This window comes from Ambystoma mexicanum, chromosome 2p, assembly GCF_040938575.1.
Source record: "Ambystoma mexicanum isolate Mex_15411 chromosome 2p, UKY_AmexF1_1, whole genome shotgun sequence".
NCBI lineage: Eukaryota > Metazoa > Chordata > Amphibia > Caudata > Ambystomatidae > Ambystoma > Ambystoma mexicanum.
In genome coordinates this window covers 50,141,608-50,166,280 of record NC_090923.1, presented here as the reverse complement: position 1 = coordinate 50,166,280, position 24,673 = coordinate 50,141,608, and the positions used below count along the sequence as shown (strand labels likewise).

Here is a 24,673-nt window from a genome sequence, read left to right as displayed (position 1 = left end):
ATTGGACTGAATGTTTGTAGGGATCGCAATCCTGGCCCTCCTGGATCTTTTACTGTTAACAACGCAGGAGATGCACAGAAACCGACAGGTCAGCACTTGGGTCCAGTAGAAATAGCGTCTCCTGGATCCTGTTGCTGACATAGACGCTTTTCTTTCGCAAGCCGACAACCAATACACGTGCCAGGGAATAAACAGGTAGTCCTTTTCTGCATTACCACAAAGGAATGAGGTGCAATGTACGACACATGTGCTCTTCCATTAAGCACTCATGTGGTGGAACCCTTAAATGAGCTTTCTATATATCATAGAAATAAGTCCTCTTTCTATGCACTTGCCAAATGCATTTCATGAATGACATAACATTTTACCTGCGTGTTTTTATTCAAGATGGGCAACAAAATACAACGCTAAATGGTCCTCCCCTTTAATTTCCATTCATAAGAAAAGCCCCTTTAATTATGAGCCACTCATACGCCTCTTAGAAAGTGGCAAGTGTGTGAGCCCGTCTTCTGAGAACAAACAAGGGCCAAATAACCTGCTCTATGTGCTGTGCCCACTCACGAGTGCCCACTCCCTGTGCCACATCCGTCTCACCCACAAGGGTGGCCCTGCAGCCAAATGCCAGGCAGTTCTCCTCTGATCAGAAGAACCAACAGCAACCAGAGCTGCACAGCTGGGCCCCTACCACTGGTGGTCAACATCCAATGTATACCGTCATGCGGATGGAAAGAACTGTAGAGTCGGTGCAAAGGCAGAGCTGGAGACTACTTAGGGGAGACAGGGATGCAGCAGGCAGAGGGGTGGGCCTGGCCATGTGTTCCCACTGCTGGTATCTATGCGGCAGGTTGCCATTGGTCATGGCCTTTATTGCTTGCTATAAAATGGCGTCCAAGCGAGGCCACTGTACATGTTCTTCCTATTGGGTGAATCCATCTGTAATATTTATTTATTTAGCTGTATGTGTCACCATCCTTGGCTAGAGGCCCTTGGAGCAAGCCTATGTTATGTTATGTTATTTGGCATTTATATAGCGCCTTATGTATCATTGGTATGATCTCAAAGCGCTGGTAGGTTGAACGCCCTCTGGAACCGCAGTTCAGTCAGTAGAGAGAGAGAGTGTGGTATGGTGCGTGGGTAAACCGGATATGTGTGCAGCTGGTGTGGTTGTTGCATGATAGCTGCTACTTAGCGGTAGGTGTGGTGCTGAGGTAATCAGTTGTATGTGTTCAGTCTGGAGGGTTTCTGGCTGCGTTAGGCCTGAGGAGACGCCTAAGCTAGCCGGAATGTGCTCAGCTAGCTGTGTTTTATTAGGATGATGTGGAGTTTGTGGGGTCATGTTGGTATGAGAACAGCTAGACCGAATGAGTCATAGTACAGCTGTGTTCTAGTTGAATGATGGTGTATAGGGGAGAGTAAGCGTAGTAGTGTGATATGGTGGCTTATTTATTAACAGCGGAAAAGGAAAGCTAAGCTTCTGATTCTGGCCAACCTAGCAATCGATGAATATCTGGACAGGTCGCACCTTAGCCAGCTGGCTTCTGCCCAACGTGCCATTTCTGAGTCCTTCTAATCCCCAGTATTAGAAAGTATATATATGGAATGGACCAGACTAAGAATGATAAATAATAACAACAATGCCCCCAGGCTGTTTGCACGCTCTACAAATGTGAATGAATAAAAATAAATAAATAAACAATGGTAATAGTACCATTTAGCAGTTTAGTAGCCGGTCAAGTGGCGCTCGCTTTGACATCCGTGCAGAGCCTGCTAACGCAGGTTCGAATCCCGGCGGGGCCAAACTCAGCCTTTCATCCTTCCGAGGTCGATAAATGAGCACCACACACCGTGGGTAATAATAAGCAGCGCTCAGATACCTGAGGGTTTGTAGCGCTATATAAATGCTAAATTATTATTATTTTATTATTTATTATATATATTCCATGTTCCAGTTTCAGAGCGCTTGGTTCCAGGTGTTACGAATTTCCATTGTTATTACACACATTTGTGGCCCTCACTTTGCAGCCTTGGAATGATGACGGAACGGGGAGCATCGAACCGTTGTCCCAGCGTCAGTTCCTCCGAATCAATGGTCTGGCATTGCGCATCGTGCAATGCCAGACCATTCAAAAAAACGCGGTGAGAAACAAGACGAGAACACATCACAGAGGACAGGAAGTCTCTCCATTGGCTAGCCTTAGATGATCGTATTACCTTTAAAGCAGTGACCATTGTACATCACTGCCCCTATGGCTCGGCTCCAGCGTATCCCTATATGAACCAGGTCGGTCCTTGAGATCCGAAGCTGAAGGTCTGGTGAAAATCATACGCGCTAAAAAAGCGAATGGTCTTGGACGCTCTTTTGCAGCAAAAGCAGCAACACAGTGGAATGCACTCCTGCAACTCTAAGACTAGAATCAAATTACTTGATCTTCAGGAAGAAACTGAAAACACTTCTGTTTAAATAAATGACTAGCCCGTTGTGATAATGACTCTGCTGTCCCGTTTTTTTCTTTGTTTTTCTGTGTCGCTGTGTTCGCGCCCTGATGCCTGCGGGCTTCGGCGCGTTACAAATAAATAAAATTTTTAAAATAAAAATACTGCTATTTCTGGGAGTCGAGTGCAGGCGCAATCTTCAGACTGCACAGACTTCTGCTTGGCTCCCTCCTCACCAGCTAGCTAGTTCACAAACCCATCGGGGCAAGCTTGGAGTGGGGGCGCCCTGAAGTGGCCTTTATCCTCTTAGCTGAGCAATACTGGTGGAATATTCCATGTCCTTTGGCAGGGCACGTCTCCTCTAGGATCCTCAGGGTACGTCACCACCAACTGAACTCTGGTTACTCCACCTCACGGTACACTCGCGAGCGCCCCCCTACCCTCTAGTAACTACAGCCACCATTATATGATAACACTGTACCCATCCTAGTCTCTGAATGTCAAATACAGATAGTCATTGATGACGTATTATCATTTGCTAACATACTGATTTTTAGCCCAATCGGTGACTCTCAAATCTAGGCAGACTCTGTTGCCACATTGGTCTGCTTTGCTTTCAGTGTTATCCTCTTGCTACCCTTGCATTTTGCCAAATTGTGTTATTTCGAATACAGGTGCTGCCCTACTGCTTTTGAGCACTATTGTATTACTTAGAACTTAGGTGCTACCTAATGCATACTAGCCCAATTGTGTTATCCCGAACCTAGGTGCCACCCCTTTGCACTTCAGCCTATCTGTGCTATCTTGAACTTAGATGTCACCTCTTGCATTTTAGCCCAAGTGTGTTATCTCAAATTTAGGTGCTCCCTACTGCTTCTTAGCCCAATTGTGTTACTCAGAACTCAGGTGTTACCCTTTGCTTCCTAGCCTAGTCATGTTATTAGAACTTAGAGTCTGTTCCTCGGTCAACACTACTTGCTTAATATAGTCTATGTTATTAGCTAACTCGTATTTAGAATGACTAAATAATCTGCCATACTAGGACTATTCTAGCTATCTAGTACACAGATTCCTGTTAATCTTACCACTTCTGCCATTACAGTACAACTACACCTAGATTGATTAAGCATTTACCATACTTGGATTATTTCTAGTAAATTGTATCTAGATTGCCTGAAATCTCGGCCTGCTCATATTCCTAAGTGGCACTGATTGCCGCTAGTGACAGCTTCGTACTATGTCAAGCTTCCGTAATATCTATTTTATAACGGCGATATCCACATTGCATGTCTCCAGCAATCAGACTTGCCACATTGTAGTCCCCTCATGCAAGTCAGTATTTGCTCTCCTTCCCCTACCTATTTTACCAAAGGTATTTAACAACTCTGCTCACACCAGCCCCATGTATCATGTCCCACCAGGTCCACTAGCCTATGCCTCTCACCCCAGTCCAACTCATGATAGAAACCACAAATTACGAGCCAGACTCAACAAACTATATGAGCGGCCCAGAAGACTCCTTCCTGCTATAAAGCGTACAATGAAAGGCCAACATACCAGGGTATGTATGTAATGCTCCCAATCTCCCTCATGCCCCACTAGCCAATATAAAGTCCCAGACTTTCAATTCTAAGACCAATGCTAACACTTCATCGAATAACGCTCAACTTAAAATGGAATCTGAAGGGCATTCCTACAAGGGAGCGCTCCTCAATGTAAAATCTTTAGTGGCACATGCCATTGATCTAGCTGACTTAATCACAGAAGCTAATTTGGATTTCATTGCTATAACCGAGACCTGGTTACACAGCGCGGCAGGACCATCACTCATGTTGGCCATCCCCGACGGTTATACCATATCTAGGCAAAACCGAGAAGGCTCCCGTGGAGGCGGGATTGCCATTATATCCGAAACTAACTTATCGCTAAGACTAGCCCCTGTCCAAACCATGCAATCTTGTGAAGCCCTCACCGACACAATCCCCATAAACAATACCCAATCTCTAACCATACACCTAATCTACAGACCACCGGGTCCACTCGGGACCTTTGAGGAGGATCTGCACAGCCTATTAACCAACAATACCAAAATTACATCACAATTGCTGGTACTAGGGGACTTCAACCTTGGCTTCAATGACCAAGAAGATGCTCTTGCATCAACTATTGCCAACACCCTGAACACCTTAGGACTAACCCAAAAAGTCAACACCCCTACCCACGTGAAGGGCAGAATACTTGACTGGATCACTGACTCTAACTGCACAGTCACAGTTTCCTCTATTACTACTCTATCTGGGACCGACCACTCATTGGTGTCCTTTAATTTACTAACTACCAGACCATCCACTCCAGCCCCACACACGGCTCCATCCTACCTTACCAGAAACAAAAAGAATATGACAGTGGATAATATTATTCCCGCTATCCTTCCAACCTTAAATGCACTGCCAGATAACCTAGACCCTAGTGCACAAGTTCATGAATACAATAGTATCATGCGCGACACTATGGACAAAGTCGCCCCACTTAAAATGCGAACAAGCAAACCCAAGGCACACTTAAACAAATGGTTTACGCCGGAACTCAAAGCCCTACACCTAACAAAAAGAAAATGTGAATCGACCTGGAAACTATGCCCAACCGAAGATGGCACTATAAAAATGAAATCTTCCTGGCAAAGTGAAATTCCCACAATGATCGCATCGAATCAAACCAACTCCATTTCAAGTATGAAGGAACTCTTCTCCATACTGAAAGAACTTGAGTCTCCTATTGCTAAACCAGATACCTGTACTAAGGATCAGACCTGGTGCACAGATATCCAACATGCCATAGCAAATAAAATAACCACGCTCCAAAACAAAATCCAACTAAAAAAAGAATCTTTAAACCTCCCAAATAAGCCTCCGCTTAATGATACCATCAACGGCCCTACCAACAAATTCTCCTTCACAAAAACTACCACTATAGAGGTAGAGAAAATTATCCTCTCCCTCAAACCCTCTAACTGTAAAGGTGATATCTGCCCAGCACAAATAATAAAAGACGCTGCCAGAGACTTATCACCCTTCATCTCCAAACATATGAATGCCTCCTTCACCACAGGCAACATCCCGGCTACTCTAAAACAATCGTGGGTGCTCCCACTTCTCAAGAAGCAGACTCTAGACCCCCTCATCCCTACCAACTACCGGCCCATTATTATGGCGCCTTTCTTACTGAATATACTGGACAAAGTTGCATGTACACAAATTCAAAGACACCTTGAATTACACAAATTATTGGGAGCTAGACAATCGTTTCCGCCCACTTCATGGAACCGAAACTGCCCTCATTGATTTAAAGACCCAAATAGATGAATTGAGAGATCAAGGTAAGACAGCACTCCTCCTTCTACTTGATCCCTCAGCTGCTTTCAATCTTGTGGACCACAAGTTCCTCTGCAGACATTTGGATTCTGACGCCCATTTTTCCACCCAAGCTATCAGATGGATTGAATCCTTCTTGAGCGAGAGAACAATGAGAGCTTTTTTCCCCCTCAGCAGCAGCAGACCCCACACCCATCACATGTGGAGTCCCCCAGGGCTCCTGTCTTTCCCCAACCTGATACAACGTCTTCACCAAACCTCTGTTCGATGATCTGGACCTTCTAGGTATCACCTACACTAATTATGCTGATGACACTCAGATTCTCCTCCCGCTTTCTGGGGATCACAGTAAGGATAGGGAGCTGGTGAATAGGGTGTACCCCATTATTCAGGCATGGATGGCATCCCATGGCCTCTGCCTGAATGATGATAAAACAGAGCTGATTATCCTGGGCACACAGGCCAATATCAACAAGTTAGGCACGGACTACTCCATGTTCAATATAGACGGCAATAGTATCACGGTCTCCAGGGAAGTAAAAACGCTTGGTTTTTATCTTGATTCTACTAAACAGCAGCAGCTTGTTGAAGTTGTCGGTGCTGCGGGCTTGGGGACACTCCTCGCGGGAGATGGGGGGAAGACAATCCTTGCTATCCAGAACCGGGCCGGTCTGAACCACATTTTCCACCAGCAGGTTTGGCGTCAGCTGGAACAGGAAGTTGGTGGCTCCTTAGCTTTCACTACAGCATATACCTGCAAATTAATAAGAGCAGGTAAGCCCTTCCTATCCAATGATAGCTGCATGATCCTGGCGAGAGCCTTAATATTATCCCGACTTGACTACTGCAATGCCCTCTACAGCGGTGCCAATAAAGCCATCACCAAAAGGCTACAAATCTTACCAAATAATGGCTTAAGAGCCTTAAGAGCTGCTCTCGGCATAAATAAAAGGGAACCTATCTCCTCCATCAGACACCAATATAAATGGCTCTCCACCGACAATAAAATCCACTTAAACATGATCTCCCTTACACATAAAGCTCTCAACAATGCTGCTCCCAGCTACTTGATGGATAAGATAAAAAGAAAAACCTCCAGCAGACCGACAAGAACTACCAACTCTAACTGCCTGGTAGTACCTGGATTTAAACTTACCAAAATTGGCGGTATTAGTTTCCCTGTGTTAGCTGCTAAATGGTGGAATGCCTTGCCACATAACCTGAGAGGAGACCAACCCTTCTCACATTTCAGAAGGAATTTCATCAAACACATCAATTCCAATAACGTGTAATGCACCGCTAGATACCTTTGTTGTACTAGCATATCGGGACTGTATATATGTATTATTAGATTTATACCACACATGTAGATAACTATATTAACACTGTATATAATTCATTGTTTCATTTGATATTAGTGCCATAAACTAATGGTTATATCTGCATTAGTGTTAAGCATGTACAAACCTTTATCTCTGTATCACTGTAAATTATGTAACTTTGTAAATTCCTGTAACATTGTAAGCCTTGCATATTCTTTCTGTTGCGCCCGGTTACCCTTGGATTTGGCGCGCATTACAAATAAATAAACAAACAAACAAACAAACAATGGTTTACTTACATGCATGTGGACAAAGAAACAGAGGACTTGTGCTTAGTCGCTAAATATGCTGGACTAATTAACTGTCCGTGTCTTTATGTTTTATTTTAATCGGTTTAGAAGCTTGTTCCTGGTTTACACCTATCACCACAACAATCACATGCCTTTCTTCTCTTTCCTCCCACTCTGCAGGTCATAACCATTAGCAATGATGATTTAGGAAGGAAATGGGTCTGCAAAAATCAGCTATCCAGAGGTTTCGGACTACGACCCCCATGATCTTTCACAATTGACTATCCTGACTGGGATGATGAGAGTTGTAGTTGAAAACATCTGGCAAGCCAAAGAGCGCAGACTCCAGGCCCAGGAAACAGCCTACCCATCATTTTTCCAGTGTCCTTACATTGTCAGATGAAGGTTCAGGGCTGAAAGCTTCATGGTCATCCCAAGTCTTATGCCACTGTCAGTCATTTTGCAAGAAGACCAAGTGGGCCTTAAACACCCATCACGTTTTGTATTTTATTATATTTATAAAGCGCCTTTCGCCAAAGGTGCTGGACAATAAAAGAATCCAAAAAAACAATACAATCCTTATGAAACAAATTAGTAAAAATGTACATCAACAGAGAAAGGCAGAACATCTTTTAAAGGATTAGAGACGCAAGGAGGTAGAATTTAAGATTAGTTTGGAAAATACGAAGAGATGAGGAGGAACGATGTGAAAGAGGGAGAGGGTTCTAGTGTTTAGGAGCCAAAAGAGAAAAAGAGCAGAAACAAGACGAGGCACAAGGGGGCTAAGGAACAGCCAAGAGAAATAGATTCTGAAATTAAAGGGGATGTGAGGGAATATAGAAGGAGAGAAGAGAGGCGAGGTATGGAGGAGCACATTTGAAGACAATTGAAAGAAAGTGATACAAAAGACGAGTTCAAAAGGAAGTAGTGGGATTAAAGTAAAGAGGACGTAATCGAGGACCGAGGGGGTAAAGAAAAAGGGAGGCATTCTGTTCATTTTTCAATGTCCTTGCAGCCCACCCTGGGAAATGCATATGTCTGCTCCCCTGTACCCGGGGGAAGGTGAAGTGTCATTGGATGAAATACATTTCTGCACCTTTTTGTTGCATCCCAGTCCTCCGGCCACTGCCTCTTCAAGCCTCTTCAAGCACCCCATTATAGATGTCTTCGCCCTCTGAACTACTCCATTCCCTTGGGTGTGAAACAGTGATGATCTGAAGTGCTTGACCTAGGTATGCTTTCACACCGGCAGAATTAAACTGTACCGGCAGGGAGGGGGCTTCCCTCCTTGATACTTCCTTGAACAAGTCTATGGTGGCTGTAATGGACGAGTAATCCACAAGTACACTGGTGTATTATTCTCATATTTGTGTTTCATTGGGCCGATGGAGCTCACACCCCCCTAATGGCACGTTTCTAGGTTCTGCTCTACAAAATCTAGTTTTATCTTGTGGTTAGTCCTTTGTCACTGTCTCCCTCTTTGCCTCTCTTTGTCTCTGCCCATTCGTGGCCACCAGTAACGCTCAATTTTGCTTTAACATAATTGCAGTGGGTCCTTCCTGGCTTAGTTCAAGCAGTCTGATGTAGTTCTGCTGGGGAGTAAAAGAGGAGATTCTCACTAGAGTCTCTTTTAGGGATTTTTCTCCGGAGACCTTCCAGTTGCACCAGTGTTCTGGTCCAAGATTCTTTTCCTCTGGTCATTGCTTGCCTTTATATGCTCTTCCTCTTGGCAGAGTGGGGTCTCATTTGGATGTTTCTTCTCAGTCTCCCCCTGTGATGGCTCATTGCTGCTTTCATCTGTGTCTGTTATGGACACTACGATGCATCCATCTTGAAGGTATGTTTCCGTTGGTGTCTTGTGCTCATTGGAAGTCACGAGGAGCAATGCGCATTTCAATCTTTCCATCTTGGAATGTGTTCAATAGTTAGCAATACTCCTCTGTTGTCGATGTCAGTCCTGCTGAATGGTGTGTTTGAGTCCCGGCGATTCGTGGCCCCAAGATGTTGAATAAAGGTTAAATGTTCATCCAACGTCTGATGTTTTGGCCCCACAGACATTGCCTGAAGTGAGTCACTGTCCACGTGCATGCTAATATCTCGTTCCATCACAGTGTAATGCCTCTCTATCAGAGAACGCTTTGGCGGCAAAGGCTACTGGGTTCATGCGCATATGCCCCTTTTTGCAGGAGTGCTGTTTCTGCACCATATGCAATGCCATTCACGGCGAAGACCTTTCGTGGATTACGTCAAAAGGACAGAGACTGGGAACATTGGCTATGCTATGCTTGATTTAATGATGTTAAATGCTTTCTTACACTGTTCTGTCCAGGTATAATGATCTTTTTTTAAGTGACACTCTTATGCCTTCAAATTTTGTTGAGATGTTCTTGACGAATTTGGTGTAATATTATGCCATTTCAATGAAGGATGGTAGATCTTAGTCAGCAGGATCTGGTGCACCAGGATTACACAAGCTTTCTTTTGGTTCCACTACTGTTGCAGAGATAGGATGTTCTGAGAACTCATTTCGCCGTATCAAGATGAAAACGACATCTTTGTAGTCCATGAGCATTTTTCCGGGTAGTTGGCTGTGTTCTTCCATATTGGTCCCATATACAAGAATGTCTTCTTGAAAATACCCGAGTTCATGATTGTTTGGAACATGGAAGTTGCTGAGAAAAGTCCAAAATACATTCTTGCATACTGATAAACACTGAATGGAGACACAAAGTCATGAGATGTTTTTAGTCTGGATGCAGAATTACCTGGTGCTATGCTATGCATGTAGCAGAGGAACCATTTCCACTAAGTTGAATAGCCAGAAGTTGATGCAGATAATTTTTGGTTGAGAATCCATAGGTCCATGCAGAGTCTGTTTCTTCCCAATTTCTTTTTCATGATCAATATGGGGGTTAGCCATTTGACGACCTCTACCATGTATATGATGCCATCTCTTATGAGTTTCTTGAGTAACTGTTCTAGACCTATTTTCATTATTTGTGACATGTTCTTACATTTAATTTAATGGCTATTATGCCTTCCTTTAGTTTTATCTGGTGCATATACCCCTTTCAGTACATCTTGTAGGCTATTGCATGTGATGGACATCAAACATTCATTGTTATTGGGATCTAGTTTTATGGGGGTTTTTGCCCTGATTTGTGCATCACAGCACTGACTCTCCCTTATTCATTAAACACACCTTGCCTGTACGTCTCCCGGTCCTTACATTGTAATGTGCTCTTCATGTATCCCAACAGTCCCAGTTTTCTATCGCCATAAAGGCTGGGGTTTGAAGTAGGCTTTGGTGAGCGATTAGTGTTTGGTTTCTGCTCCTTTTACACTCAACACATGGTGTGCTGTCAGCCCTTCCCTGTCATTAGTCTGTCTACTCCTCCCACTTCTATCCTGCTTCAATTTTCTTCACCATTCAGCTTCTGCACACTTTGCCAAAGTGTCCAGTTTTGCCCTTTAGTACACATTCTTAGCTGCCGGCAATGTGTCCCGGGAGGATAGCTCAGCAGCAACGTGCTTGCCTTGGAAACAAGATAAAACGAAGCAACACAGGTTCGATCACCGGGTCCATGCTTTGAAACCTCTGGGTATTAAGCGTGTTATAAATATGCAACTACGACATATTCCGGTAAAAGCACCTCGAAGCCGTGGGCTGTGTGAGCGTTTAAAAAAAAAGAAAAGCAAAATAAAATGTGCGTACTCCTCAGCAATTGCATCCCTTTTTATCTGTCCCATATGTATCATGTTTTTTCTGTCCTTTTCTCTTTCTCTCAAATTTTTCTCCTCACTTCATCGATGGGAGGTCTGTGCCTGGAGCCCACAGTGCTCTCTTTTCCCTGTGTTCCTCCGCTTCTTTGTGTTTTCATTGGTGGTTTGCTTTTTAGTCGCTTCTCTTGTGACGTCCTACTGTGTCATCAGGCCAGCAGCTAATCACTTAGCAAGCCCAGATCTGGCATGAACCACGTGCCTCTTGTAATCATAAAGTCATCTACGGCTTCATCAGGGCATCATTTGCAATTGCAGAATGTAGTGGGGGCCTACAGATGGTCCCTATCAAATGGGACCAATTGGTCAACCTTTTTGGTGTTTTATCATACTTGGCTTCGGTATCTGAAAAACCCATTGCCACCTCCGCGCTCATACCTTGAGTGTTTATTAGTAGTGCTGCTTTGATTGATTATTTATTATGCGCTTATACACAAGTGTTTCAAAGCGCAACCATGCATAGAAGGGGAAGACGTAAGGAAGACGACACAATCTTACTAGGCGTGGTACATACAGATCATGCAGGTGAAAACAAAAACAGGAAGTGTGTGGAGGGGGAGAATAGGGAGAAAGTGCACCCAGTCCCGTCAGAACATGGGTTAAGTGCAGAGAGATACCACTTTCATGGGCTATAACTGAAGTGCAGTAGTGCTGCAGCAAGTGCAAGGCCAGGAGGCAAGTGCAGGAGACTGGCGAGGGGAGCTTGAGACTCCATGCAGCCATTCAGTGAACTGAGCAGAAGTAGAGCAAGAGAGCGATAGAGCAGAAAGAGATGGTTAGCAGGGGTGAGAGAGAGAGAAGGTGAAGAGCAAAGTCTTGAGGAGTTTCCGGAATTTAAGGAGATCCGGCTCAAGACAGAGAGAGGCAGGGAGGCTGTTCCAGAGAGAGGTACCTGCAGAGGATAAAGATCTCCCCCTCCCCACCAAGTCTCTGCTTGAAGAAGCGGCTCACCCGCAGAGAGTTGGAGGAAGACGAGTGGAGGGCTCGGGAAGGAGAGTATTTAGGGAGAGAGCGTTACAGATAGAATGGGCCCAAGCCCCAGAAAGCCTTGTGGACAATGCAAAGGGTCTTGAACTTAATCCTTGCAGCCACAGGGACCCAGTGAAGGGATTTCAGCGCCGGAGAGATGCGGCCCCTGGGCTTGAGGCCAAGTGTAAGTCTCGTGGTTCTGTTCTGGATGAGTTGAAGAGGACAGAGAAGAGGAAGGAAGGTTGAGAAATACGCTGTTGCTGTAGTGCAGCCTAGAGAGGACCAGGGCTCCGGAGACAGTGAGCCTCTAGGGGAAAGTGCGGAAAGGTAGAATACCTCTGAGAAGGTGCAGTTGGTAGTGGGACTTTTTAGAGATGTCCGTGATGTGAGAGGAGAAGGAGAGAGTGGAGTCGAAGATGACCCCAGATTTTCTGCCTCATTGGTAGGTGGGGGCGCAGGGCCACGGGAGGCCAGCCAGAGAGAAAGAGGGAAGGCGGGAGTCGGTGTCCCTATGAGGACAATCTCTTTCTTACTAGCATTGAGGCAGAGGTCGTTTGCTGGACACCACGACTGAATTGCGGACAGACAATCAGGCATGAGTGAGGAAGAGGCCGAGGGTAGCCTGAAGGAGAGTTGCGCGTCATCCGCATAACTCGGAAAGTTGGAGGTAAAAGTGGCGATCCTACGGGTCAGGGGGGCCATGTAGCCGTTGAAAAACCAGGGGGATCCCTAGGGCACACCGCACGTAGAGAGAGTGATAGGGGAGAGAAAGGACCCCAATTCCACTTGAGATGGGCGGTCCGAGAGATAGGAGGTTAGCCATGCCAGGTCCTGATCAGTGATACCCAGGGTAACACAGAAGCGTGCAATCAGGGTGTTGTGGTGTTTTCCGCCAAGTGCCTTGTTGTGTTGACCTAGGACCTCCAGGTATTCTGCCTATCTGGCCTTACATGGCGCCATTGAATCTTATACCCCTGGGGCTAACAGTAGTGCCAGCGGAGCAGTCACTTACTCTGCCCTGGTGGACTCGGATTGCTTCTTGGTGAAAGTCTTGCTGGTGCTCGCTTACTTTTACCTCCTTGAATGTGACCAGTCGGTCCTTACTCTCATCCCTTCTATTTGCTGTTTGGTGGTGTGACTGCGCCAGTAGCAAATATTGAAGAGATTTTATTTCAGAATAAGCTGTTGGCTTCTCTCGTCATGCCCAAATCTGTCCATGCTACGCTTGCCGCGGCCGGGGAGTGCAGCCAAGGGGGGACAGGAGAACAAAGGGGAATCTATACATAGCCAAGAGACTAGTCAGCACAATGACCGCAGAGGGGGGGCTTCCAGTTTTGAGGGATAATTGTATTTTATAGTGGTAGGACTTCCTTCAAGGTTTACAGTACCAAGACAATAGTGCAGAATACCACAACAGCCCACTACAAAGACCAGAGGTCCACAAGTGTCATTCCAACTGAAGTACCAAGCCTACATAGGTAACATTTCTGAACATTTTGAAGTCATGCAAAAGAACCAGTTTTTCATTTTGGGGGAGGGAGTGGGTGATTTTCTTAGTACCCTGTACACATACACACTCGATGTGTTAATATATTTTACGGTTGTCAATTATACATAACTTTGTTTGCTCATAAGATTTCTATGTTTGATATATTTTAAAACGGGAGAGGGAAACGTGTAATGTAATGACTAGTTTTATGTTATATAAACGCACAGCAAGCTACTGACTTTGCAGGATGATTTCCCAGCAAATTATATAAAACACTTGAAATTGCCAGTTATTTTGCTGGTTCAATAAATTGCAAATTGAACACCGACACACATTCTTCCATTTTTGCATAGATCAAACGTCAACAATCAAACCAAGCACCGAGGGCCCGATTCAGAAGTCTGTGTAAAAATAGAAATGTGGTGTTCCAAGCCAGAACAACACATTTCTTAAATGCACCATATTCTGACAGGGAAGGAATGTGGCGCAGGGACATGAAAGCCTCAGCTTTTGCACGCGCCTGATTTACGGCTTGACTACAGCCCTAGAAACCATCAGAAATGCAGCGCAGCCACATGGAGCGGATTCTACTCCCAGCAGCACTGGGTTAGCACGTCAATAAAAGGAGTTAGAATATGACACCTGTGAGGTGCCGTTAAATTTCACTGCGCGCTTTTTCCCTTTATAAACATGGCATTTCTTAGACTGCAGCACCACTTTTCCAGTTTAATGAAAGTTCAAGAAAACGTTCTTAAATTAGAAAAATGACAGTCTTTATAGAAATGCACACAATGTCCCTGGAGCACATGTTTCCCCCACCACGTGTGATTTTAGCAGCTTTTTCTGCTGGAAAGTACATCTCCCTCAACACTTCCATCCACTTCAGAATGGTGGTGTTGGAAACTGGAGGGGAGAATGTCGAACTTCCACACTCTGCATCATTAGCTCAGAATCAGCCTCTGAGTCTTTCTTCCCATTCTTGTGAAGATGACAGTGCCACCTCGAGGCAGAGTGGTGTACTACGTGTCCTTGGGGTACAGCAATTGTTACACTATCATAAAATGTATATATAAAGCTGAATGTATGTATGTATATGTGTATGTTTGTCCAGCTATACAAATCCACACCGTTGAACCCACGTCCACCAAATTGTGCAAAGGATTACACCTTTGTCTGCGGCAAGATCGTAGTCTATGTTTGGATGCAAAAAATGTACTCCATAGAGACCCTCATTCACTGATGCTCACCCCGATTCACTACAGTAGGTATAAGAAGGAGGCAAAATTGGGAAAAGTGTTTGAAGCAAAATGTTCAATGTGTTGGTAATTCTTTTGAAATGTATTACTGCTGTGTACAGTTCGAAAGTGATTTAAGCATTTTTAAAACGAATTAAATTAAAATATTTCATTTGTCTTTATCACGCCACTCCAAATACGGGAAATGACAAGGTTACAGTTTACCTAAGTTCATTCACGAGAAGTGAGCACAATCAATCCGTCTTTTTTGGACACTTTCTCAAACGTGCTGAAGCCATGGAGTGACTGAAACATACCGCACAAAAAACGAACATCACTTGGAAAAGCTCCATCTGATGCAAAGCGAAAATCAATATCTAGAGCTTCTGAAACACAACAAAAAACAGCTGCACGACTTGCCGACCACTGGACAAGAGCAATGTTCTCCATTGAAAATGAGAAGCCAGAGCAAGCTGAAGCAAGACTTGCCGACAAGAGGACAAGAGCAACATCCGCCAGGGCGCTTGAGACACCAGAGCAAACTGAAGCAAGACTTGCAGACATGAGGACAAGAGCAACATCCTCAAGGGCACATGAGACACCAGAGCAAACTGAAGCAAGACTTGCCAACAAGAGGACAAGAGCAACATCTTCCAGGGCCTCATCACGACCTCGGCAGTAACCCTTAAATCCGGCGGTAGCGCTATTACTGCCGGATTTAAGGGTCCACCAAATCAGGGCCTCGGCGGATTTCAACCCATTTCTGAGCTGGTGTGAAATCCGCTGAGAATTTGCGCTCATACCGCCGGCGGGAAATCCCCCGGTGGTATGAGCGCGAAATTTCCCCATTGAGCCCAATGGGGAATGGGGCATTCCCGAATGGGCTCAATGGGGAATGGGGACTTCCAAGCCCGCCCAACTCGTGATCCACCAGAGCAAACTTAAGCAAGGCTTGCTGAATTGAGGACAAGAGCAACATCCTCAAGGGTACATGGGACACCAGAGCAAACTGAAGCAAGGCTTGCTGACATGAGGACAAGAGCAACATCCTCAAGGGCAAATGAGACACCAGATCAAACTGAAGCAAGACTTGCCGACAAGAGGGCAAGAGCCAGGGCACATGAGAATACAGAGCAAACTGAAGCAAGACTTGCCGACAAGAGGACAAGAGCAACATCCTCCAGGGCATATGAGACGCCAGAGCAAACTGAAGCAAGACTTGCTGACAAGAGGACAGAAGCAACATCCGCCAGGGGACATGAGACACCAGAGAAAACTGAAGCAAGACTTGCAGACAAGAGCAACATCCTCCAGGGCACGTGAGACACCACTCGATCAGGACATGGGCAACGCCGGGTACCTCAGCTAGGTTGTTTTATTTTAAAGTCTATTACATATTCATTAGGAACATATTTGGGTGAATTAAGGGAAAGAAATAACATGCTATTCAATATTCTTAAAGAAAATACTTGACAGGATTTGAAATTCAAGGATACTGAGCACTAACTATTCCTGCAGGCCCCTTTCTCAGCTGTATGCAGACAATGGGCCTCATCACGACCTTGGTGGTAACCCTTAAATCCGGCGGTAGCGCTATAACTGCCAGATTTAAGGGTCCATCAAATCAGGGCCTCGGCGGATTTCAACCCAGTTCTGAGCTGGTGTGAAATCCGCTGAGAATTCGCGCTCATACCGCCGGCGGGAAATCCGCCGGCGGTATGAGCGCGAAATTTCCCCATTGAGCCCAATGGGGAATGGGGCATTCCCGAATGGGCTCAATGGGGAATGGGGATTTCCAAGTCCGCCCAACTCGTGATCCCGCGCTATTAGCGCCAGGGGCTATGGCGGTCGCGCTAATAGCCCCTGCGCTAATACCGCTGGCGTTACCGCCGAGGTCGTGATGAGGCCCAATATATTTTCAGCCTCCAACATTAACTCTCAAGGGCGTTTGCCTTACAGGTGTGGCTATTTGCTATGCAATTCAATCATTTGTTTGCAGTATTCTGGAAAAGCAGGATGAACGTTGCAGCAAAAATTAAAATAAAAACAGGGATCCGTGGTAGTGTTCACTGCTGTGAAAATTATGAACTTCAAATGTAAAAAACTGCATTTTAATCCGGGATTCTAGGCCTCTTCCTGAAGCATAAGAAAAGGAGCAGGGTTCCGGATATGAGAAAAGAAGCCCTGACTTAAAAGTCATTATGGCTACATGGAAGTGAGATTTCAAATATTTTACAATTTACCCAAACAATGTTCAAGCAAAGAAGCTCCTGGTTAGAAGAACATTATCGGGGATAAAAAACGTTCCTGAAAAAAGTTTTTTTCTAATGTCTCTATTTAATTTTGACCAGGCTCTGACAGGTTACATGTCTTTATAACGAATGCACATATAACAAAAATTGTATAATGACAAAACATTAAAATTATTCTTTTTTTTCTTCTTTTTTGGGGGGATTCCCCCCAAAACCCTGTTTTCCACCCCTAAAAACCCACCCCAACCGTTTCCCCACAAGTTGTAACCATTTACTTCACCCTCACATACATTTTGGTTGTTTTTCGCTATAGGATTTTCACATAACGTTTTCGTTATAAAGACTGCACACCGCTCTGCCATGACTAATAAGGCTGTCCACTCTTGGACTGATGGATGCTGGGGACACTCTAAAGCACATTGCGCTCCAGAGTGAAGGGCAGGCTGCAGAGTGATGCTTTTTCAAATAGAAGTCATTCCTCCCCTGATGGCCAATGACAAAAAACATGATAAAATAAACCCTGGAGACGGGAAGGAGAGCCTATAATCTCATCCGACTGAAAGCATTATAATTGCCATGTTTAAAAGCAGGCTCACGTATCTCGCCTGAAGGAAGGCACTTACCGATGGCAGCTGTACACAGATAGACTTCACGTCGTACTCTATGTGCGCCAGCTCCACTCCGTCCTCTGATCGCCCGTCCTTGGTGTAGCAGAGGTCTCTTGTCTGGTTAATCAGGGTATCAATATCTTCCATTTTGAACATGCAGAGGGCAGACTGCTCGCTCAGCCTCCCTGAGGCTGCCTGCCAGGCAGCAAAAGCTGCAAACAGAACCTCTCCCTGTGCACCCCGCACCCCTCTGGTCACCTTGGCACCGGGCTGAGCCACGTAGGCCGCCTGCAGCAGGTTGTAGGTCCTGCCTTTGCCCCTGCAGCTCAGCGGCAGCTCTACGTAGGAGTAGTAGTGTGAATCGTCGGGGCAGATGCGCGAGATGTAGGTCTTGTAGTCGCGCGACTGGGACTTGAGATCGCGACGATAGAACAGGAAGTAAACATTGGCTCGGTGAGTGAACGACTTGATGAAGTGGTGATTGTACTCCGAGAGGCGGCCCACAACTGCCAGCTTGGCTGTATCCTCATAGGAGAAGATGGAGTGGGACTCCGCCCCTTTCAGATCCCCCTCATGGACATCCAGGTTCCTTGTGGTTATTGGGGGGATTCCCCCAGCCCCCTTACTTGTGTACCCTCGCCCCACAAATAAGAGGGGCATGCCATCTCTGGAACGGCCGACCAATCCCACTGTACTTATACCGGGGTCATTTGCAGCGACATATTGCGTGTCGACCGGCCTGTCCGGGCGGAACAGTATTTTGTTGATGGACTGTAGGCTCCTCTTCTCACAGATTCCTTGGTGCACACTGCCACATACGATAAGCTGCCCCCGCAACGGGCTGACCAGCAGCAGCTTGTTGAAGTTGTCGGTGCTGCGGGCTTGGGGACACTCCTCGCGGGAGATGGGGGGAAGACAATCCTTGCTATCCAGAACCGGGCCGGTCTGAACCACATTTTCCACCAGCAGGTTTGGCGTCAGCTGGAACAGGAAGTTGGTGGCTCCGAGGTACAGGGTGCCGGTGTCGGGGTCCACAGTCAGGTGGTTGAACTGGGTGTGGTTGTGCGAGAAGGTGGAGTAGGAGAGAGCTCCCTGGAGGAGGGTCCCCAGGACGCAGAGCACTGGAAGCAGCGGAGTGTCCGGAGGCATGGTGAACATTCTAAGAGAGAGGAACAAAAGACAGCGTTACATGCGGCTGGAACCCTACTATTTGCAACAATTGTCAAGCAGAAACAGGAAAGCATAATAACCCACAATTGTAGCTTTAGCAGTAATTACACTTAACTAACAATCATAGACAGGTTCAGACTAATTAAGGGTAGGAGACGCTGCTATGCGCTGGTGATTGAGGGCAAGTTCCTACAGATTGGGATGCCACAGCATGGTCATGGCCAGAGCCGCGGTCCACATGAATACCACACTCTGAGCCAAACCTCCTATCGGCACTGACCAACGGATGCCACAGTGCGGTCGTGGCCAGAGTCGCGATCCACATGAATACCACACTCTGAGCCAAACCTCCTATCGGCACTGACCAACGGATGCCACAGCGCGGTCGTGGCCAGAGGCGCAGTCCACATGAATACCACACTCTGACCAAACCTCCTATCAGCACTGACCAACGGATGCCACAGCGCGGTCGTGGTCAGAGGCGCAGTCCACATGAATATCACACTCTGAGCCAAACTTCCTATCGGCACTGATCAACAATGCATGCGGTCTGACCCTCGATTGAACGAGAACATCTGCTCTTCAGAAAAGCAAGCTTCTGTGCACATCTGCTCCTCCAGGATACGTAAAGGAGACCCGAAATTTGAGAAAGTGCCTCATAGACCACTCAAGCAACAGCACACACCACTTATTATTTTGTGGTCCCTCACACTCTGCAAGGTTGGTAACCTTGAATGTCCACGGCACGTCCTCTCTCGCTGGATTTCACAGTAAGGAGGCACACCTTCACATGCACCCAGACCCTTTGTGGTTCTATTCTTGAACCCTTGGGCAAGTACATTGACCATTTTCTTAAAACTTTGGCCGCTGATACTCCCACCTACTTGGTAGATACCACCGATGCCATTATACATCTAGAAGGTCTACACTTCGATCCCGTTAACAATCTGTTTATCACCTTGGACGTGGAGTCTTTATATTCTAACATCCCCCAAGCTGAGTCACTACCGATCATCAAATTCTTCTTGTACCTTAGAAGTGATCCTCAGTTGGTTCCGAGTGAATTAATTGTTGACTTACTCGAAATAGCTCTGTCCAAGAACTACTTCAGGTTCAAGGAGAATTTTTATTTGCAAGTTAAGGGAACTGCGATGGGTGCTGCATTTGCCCCTAATTATGTGACCTTATTTATGTGGGCTTCTGAAAAGGTCTCCATTTTTGATGATTCCAACCCATTTTTGCCATCTATTATTTTTTACAAGAGATACATAGATGATATCATTATGATTTGGGACAAAACTAAGGGAGACCAGGACCATGATGAATTCCTGTCATGGATTAACTCTCAGAATGACCATCTCCGGTTCACCATGTCCTCGAGTAACACATCTATTTCATTTTAGGATCTCCAGTTAAAGATTAAGGGTGGAGCCATCGCGGTTGACCTTTACCGAAAAACTACGGATCGTGACACTATTTTACACTACGATAGCTTCCATCCCCAATCTTTAAGAGAAAGTATTCCCTATGGACAGTTTTTACGAGCCAGATGAAATTGTACAGACAAGAAAGACTTCATTTCGCAGGCCAATACCATAGAAGAAAGACTATCTCAGAGAGGCTATCCGTCTCACATATTAAGGCAGTCGCGTAAAAGGGCGAGATACCAACAACGAGATATACTACTGGCCAAGAACACTCGCAATGATTCGAACCAATCACGCATAGTGTGTGCTATGACTTATAACACACACCATGCTAAAATTAAGAAAGCTATTGGCAAACACTGGCACCTATTGCAAATGAATATGCCATATCTGGAACATCCCATGTATGCATTTAAAAAGGGTAGGAACCTCAAGAGCTGGCTCTCCTGTGCAGACAGATCACAGGCTCCCCAACCTGCTAAGACTATAACTGAGATGTGGGGTTTGGAAAAGATCACGGGCCATTATCCGTGCGGGCAATGTTGCAATTGCGACTGTACTTCTGCTACCAATACGGTTACCATTAATCACAGGGCTTGGAAACTTAAAAACCACACGATGTGCAATTCTAAAAACGTCATTTATGCTGCTACTTGCCCATGTGGAAAAACATACATAGGCAAGACATCTAGACCTATTAAACTTTGAATTACAGAACATAAGTCTAGAATTAGAACCCGAAATCTCTCCTCTCCATTGGTTGCACATTTTATAGAGCATTCCCATAATTGTGAGGATTTACGATGGTGGTGCCTGGAACGCGTAGTGGGCCCAGATCAATATGCCATAGCCAATAGACTTTCTGCACGGGAGCATTGGTGGATATACAATACCCAAAGCCACACCTTGGGTTTGAACATTCAAGAAGAATGGCAATCTGTATTTAATTAACAGCTTCTTTTTCATTTACCTTCTATGTTCTTTATATTATTCATGCAGTTGGTTATTTACATTTATAGGTTTCTTGCTTTTCGTTTTTTGTTTTTTGCCTTCAGCTTTATCCTCTTTAATTTCCATTAACATTGACCTGTCTGTCCCTCCAGTATGCCTACTGTCTCTCGTTCCATAGTCCTTAGACTTTTAGAGCTTTTTTCGGTTTATCACTATATTTTATTCATCTATAGTAGTTTCCCGTCTCTCTTTGCTCTCTTTTCCTGTTCCATTTTTTTCATTTTTTTCGTTATTCGTCACTGGACCACTGTACGCATGGCTCCCAGCATCATCCAACATGGCGGTCAACTTTACCCGTTTGTGTAGCTTTGGTCCTTGGGTTTATTCTAGCCAGTTTTGGGCATTCACTTCTGGTAGACAGCTATCGAACAGCGCGGCGCGACGCTCCATCGTCCCTCCCCCGCTCGATGGTTGGTTGTAGTTACGTTACGTGCTATACGTCCACAACGTACATTTAGAGCGAGAATCACTGCGCAAACGCGAGTGCGGTACTTCCGGTTTTCTCGAGCGCGAGTCGGGCCGGAGCTCGTTCCTGCATGACCAGGTAAGCCGGGGACAATTCTTATCAGAATGCTATTCTTTGTCCGTTGCGGATTTTGGCGCTAATGGAGTTTCTCGACCCTGGGAGTTATGCTGTCCATCATTGGGTTTCGTCTGGTCGTTTTGGGACCATGTTCCCTGGCCATTATTAGCCTGTACTTAAGGCATGCGTTTAGTTCGCATGTGCATAACATTATTGTTAACTTTATACTGATGTGCCCATTTGCAGCATCCGGCGTGCCAGCGGCTCTGACATAGTTTCCTTTACTTTTTAATTAATTATCTGTATACCGTGTCCTTGCTAGAACCGTCTGGTTACACATGCATCATTCATTGCATGTGTATACATTATGGGTTGTTGTTTGTCCCATTTATTTGTGTGCATTAGGTCATACTGCAGATGATTGAGAACTCCAGATATGTTGTCCATCTGTTCGACACGGATTGACTTAATTAGAGTCTCCATTGCAGCCCTACTCCTGACAGAGACTTCTGTCACTGTAAGCTGCTGAACGCTATATCTTTAAGCGTTAATCGCCATCATGTGTATGACTGGCCATATTCAGAGGTGAGTTGTGTGCTCCCCTATCCATTGGGATTTCATTTCAAACACTTTTTTTTTCTTCCTTGACTCACTGACGCATGAGTGGTTTATTCGTTTACTTATTTATTCATTCATTTACTTATTTACCTTTGTCTATAGCCTTTAATATTCATGTGTACGTATAGGTTTATCCTTAACTCCAATTTTTCGTTCTTTGGTTAGATTGACTCTTCCCAGAGTATTGGATTTTTTGTTAACTCTGGAATCATGTTTTGACCATTTAGATACATGGCAATCCATAACTTAAGTTTTGTTTTGACACCTTGCCTTACAGATCTGATTCTTTTTGAGATCTTTCCTTGGTGTGGCTGAGCTGTTATTTCCTGGACTTATTGACAGGCTTTTGGGACCAGCCCCCTCCTGGGTAGAGATTATGGTAATTACTTTTTCTCCCCTCATATCACTCGACATGTCTTAATCTACGGCAGTGGTATTCAAACTGTGGGTCGCGACCCCCTAGGGGTCCGCGGGTGCATCCCAGGGGGGCCCTGAGAGCTCAGCATGAAAAAAGATTTTTTTTTTTTTATTTTTTTTTTTTTATTTTTTTTTTAGATTGGAAGAAATGGGCAGGGGTGGCCCACATGGGCGGGCTGAAGCATGAAACTGTCTCAGGCAACAATGAAAAAGTGGCCCACAGTTGTAAATGGATATTCATTCCTTTAGTCACAGACTGGGCCTCATTACTACTATGGCGGACCAGTAACAACGGTGCTGGTAAGCTACCGGCACCGTTGCTACCGTTCCGCCATAGTAAGAGTTGTGCTCGTGGGTGCTTGACAGCCCCCGCCAGGTCTGACCTCAGCTCGTCGGATGCACCGGCACCGTTATTAACGGTGCCGGTGCATCCGAGCTCCCCCTTCCCATTTGAGCCATATGGGGCTCAAATGGGAATGGGGATCTACCGGCACCTTCGAAAGGGCAATTATCATGTCCGCCTAACTCGGCATGACCTAGTAATTGCCCATTCGCGGGTGCCAGACCCGGATGCAACTCCAGTGGCAGCCGTGCCGGTTTTACCGGCACAGCTACCGCCAGAGTAGTTATGAAGCCCACTGTTTCAATAGTACCCAAAGGGGTGCTTTGTGTTAAAATGTAAGTAAATTGTGATATATTCAGCAACAATGGTCAACATTACTAACTGCATAGTGGCCCCTCACCCATTATGGAGGAGCTAAGGAGCCAGCCCAGTGAAACAGTGAGCACTCCCTCAGCTGCTTTATCCAGCTAATGGAGTGCTCCTGGGCTGGCTGAACTGTCAAAGGGAAACACTGTTTCCCTTTGACAGTTCAGTTTAGTTCCCCAGCCGCACATGCTCACTGAGCCATGCAAGTGCTGGGGCGTTTTGCTTCGCCAGCATTGCATAGCTCATTGGAAATGCTGGCTGGGGCACTACATGTCTGTATGTCCGAGGGGGAGCTCCTGCGCCTCCTCGCACATACGGACAGAGCAGCTGCAGCAGCACCCACACACAGGCCAATGCAGAAGGTACGTTTATGTTCATTGTTTTTATTTAAACATGTGTATGGATGCGTTATGAGTGAGTGTATGGTGATGGATGCTCATGTGAATGATAGAGTGATTGCTGTATGAATGTGCAGCGCCTTGCATATACACATAATCATGTTCATTGTGTTAGGACCAGTGGGGCCCAGGGGACAGGGATGGCATCTTTTTACCGGACATCTATCATTCAAAACCCTCTGCCTTGTCCACAAGGCTTTCTGGGGCCTTGGTCCAAAATACCTTCAGCTATTCCTCCGCAAATACCTCCCCTCTCGAGCTCTTCACTCCTCTACCTCCAACTCCCTCAGGGTCAGTCGTTTATCAAAGAAACGAGCTGGGGGTAGATCTCCGTCTTCGGCTGGGGCCTCCCTCTGGAACAGCGCCCTGCCACTCTAAAACTTGAGGAGAACCATCTTTCTTCCTGCACTTATCAGACCTACCCTGTCTGCTGCCTTAAACGTAGCACTTGCAAATTGCTGGCTGCACTACCACTGTTTGTTGCCTTTATTATTTATTTATTGTTATTTATCTGTTTCTCCTCTGCTTCGCACTTTCCACTTCTCCCCCCTTCCATGCACTTTTCCCCTCACACTTGCGCGTTCTCAATGTCACTGGGCCTAGTAAGATCGCTGTTTTATTCTCCTCTGTTCCCCTCCCTTGCCTTGTCAC

The 24,673-nt window shown here is 45.7% G+C and overlaps 1 protein-coding gene across 5 annotated transcripts in view; it reads right to left on the bottom strand.

The window, feature by feature from the left end:
* PLXNB1 (plexin B1) overlaps positions 1-24,673 on the bottom strand; it is an 830,120-nt gene that overhangs the window by 335,226 nt on the left and 470,221 nt on the right. For all 5 annotated transcript variants that reach the window (XM_069643229.1, XM_069643227.1, XM_069643226.1 and 2 more), the window contains one exon: positions 17,765-18,908. In XM_069643229.1, coding sequence (XP_069499330.1) covers positions 17,765-18,907 — 1,143 coding nt within the window. In that variant the 5' untranslated portion in view covers position 18,908. The remainder of the gene's footprint in view (positions 1-17,764; positions 18,909-24,673) is intronic.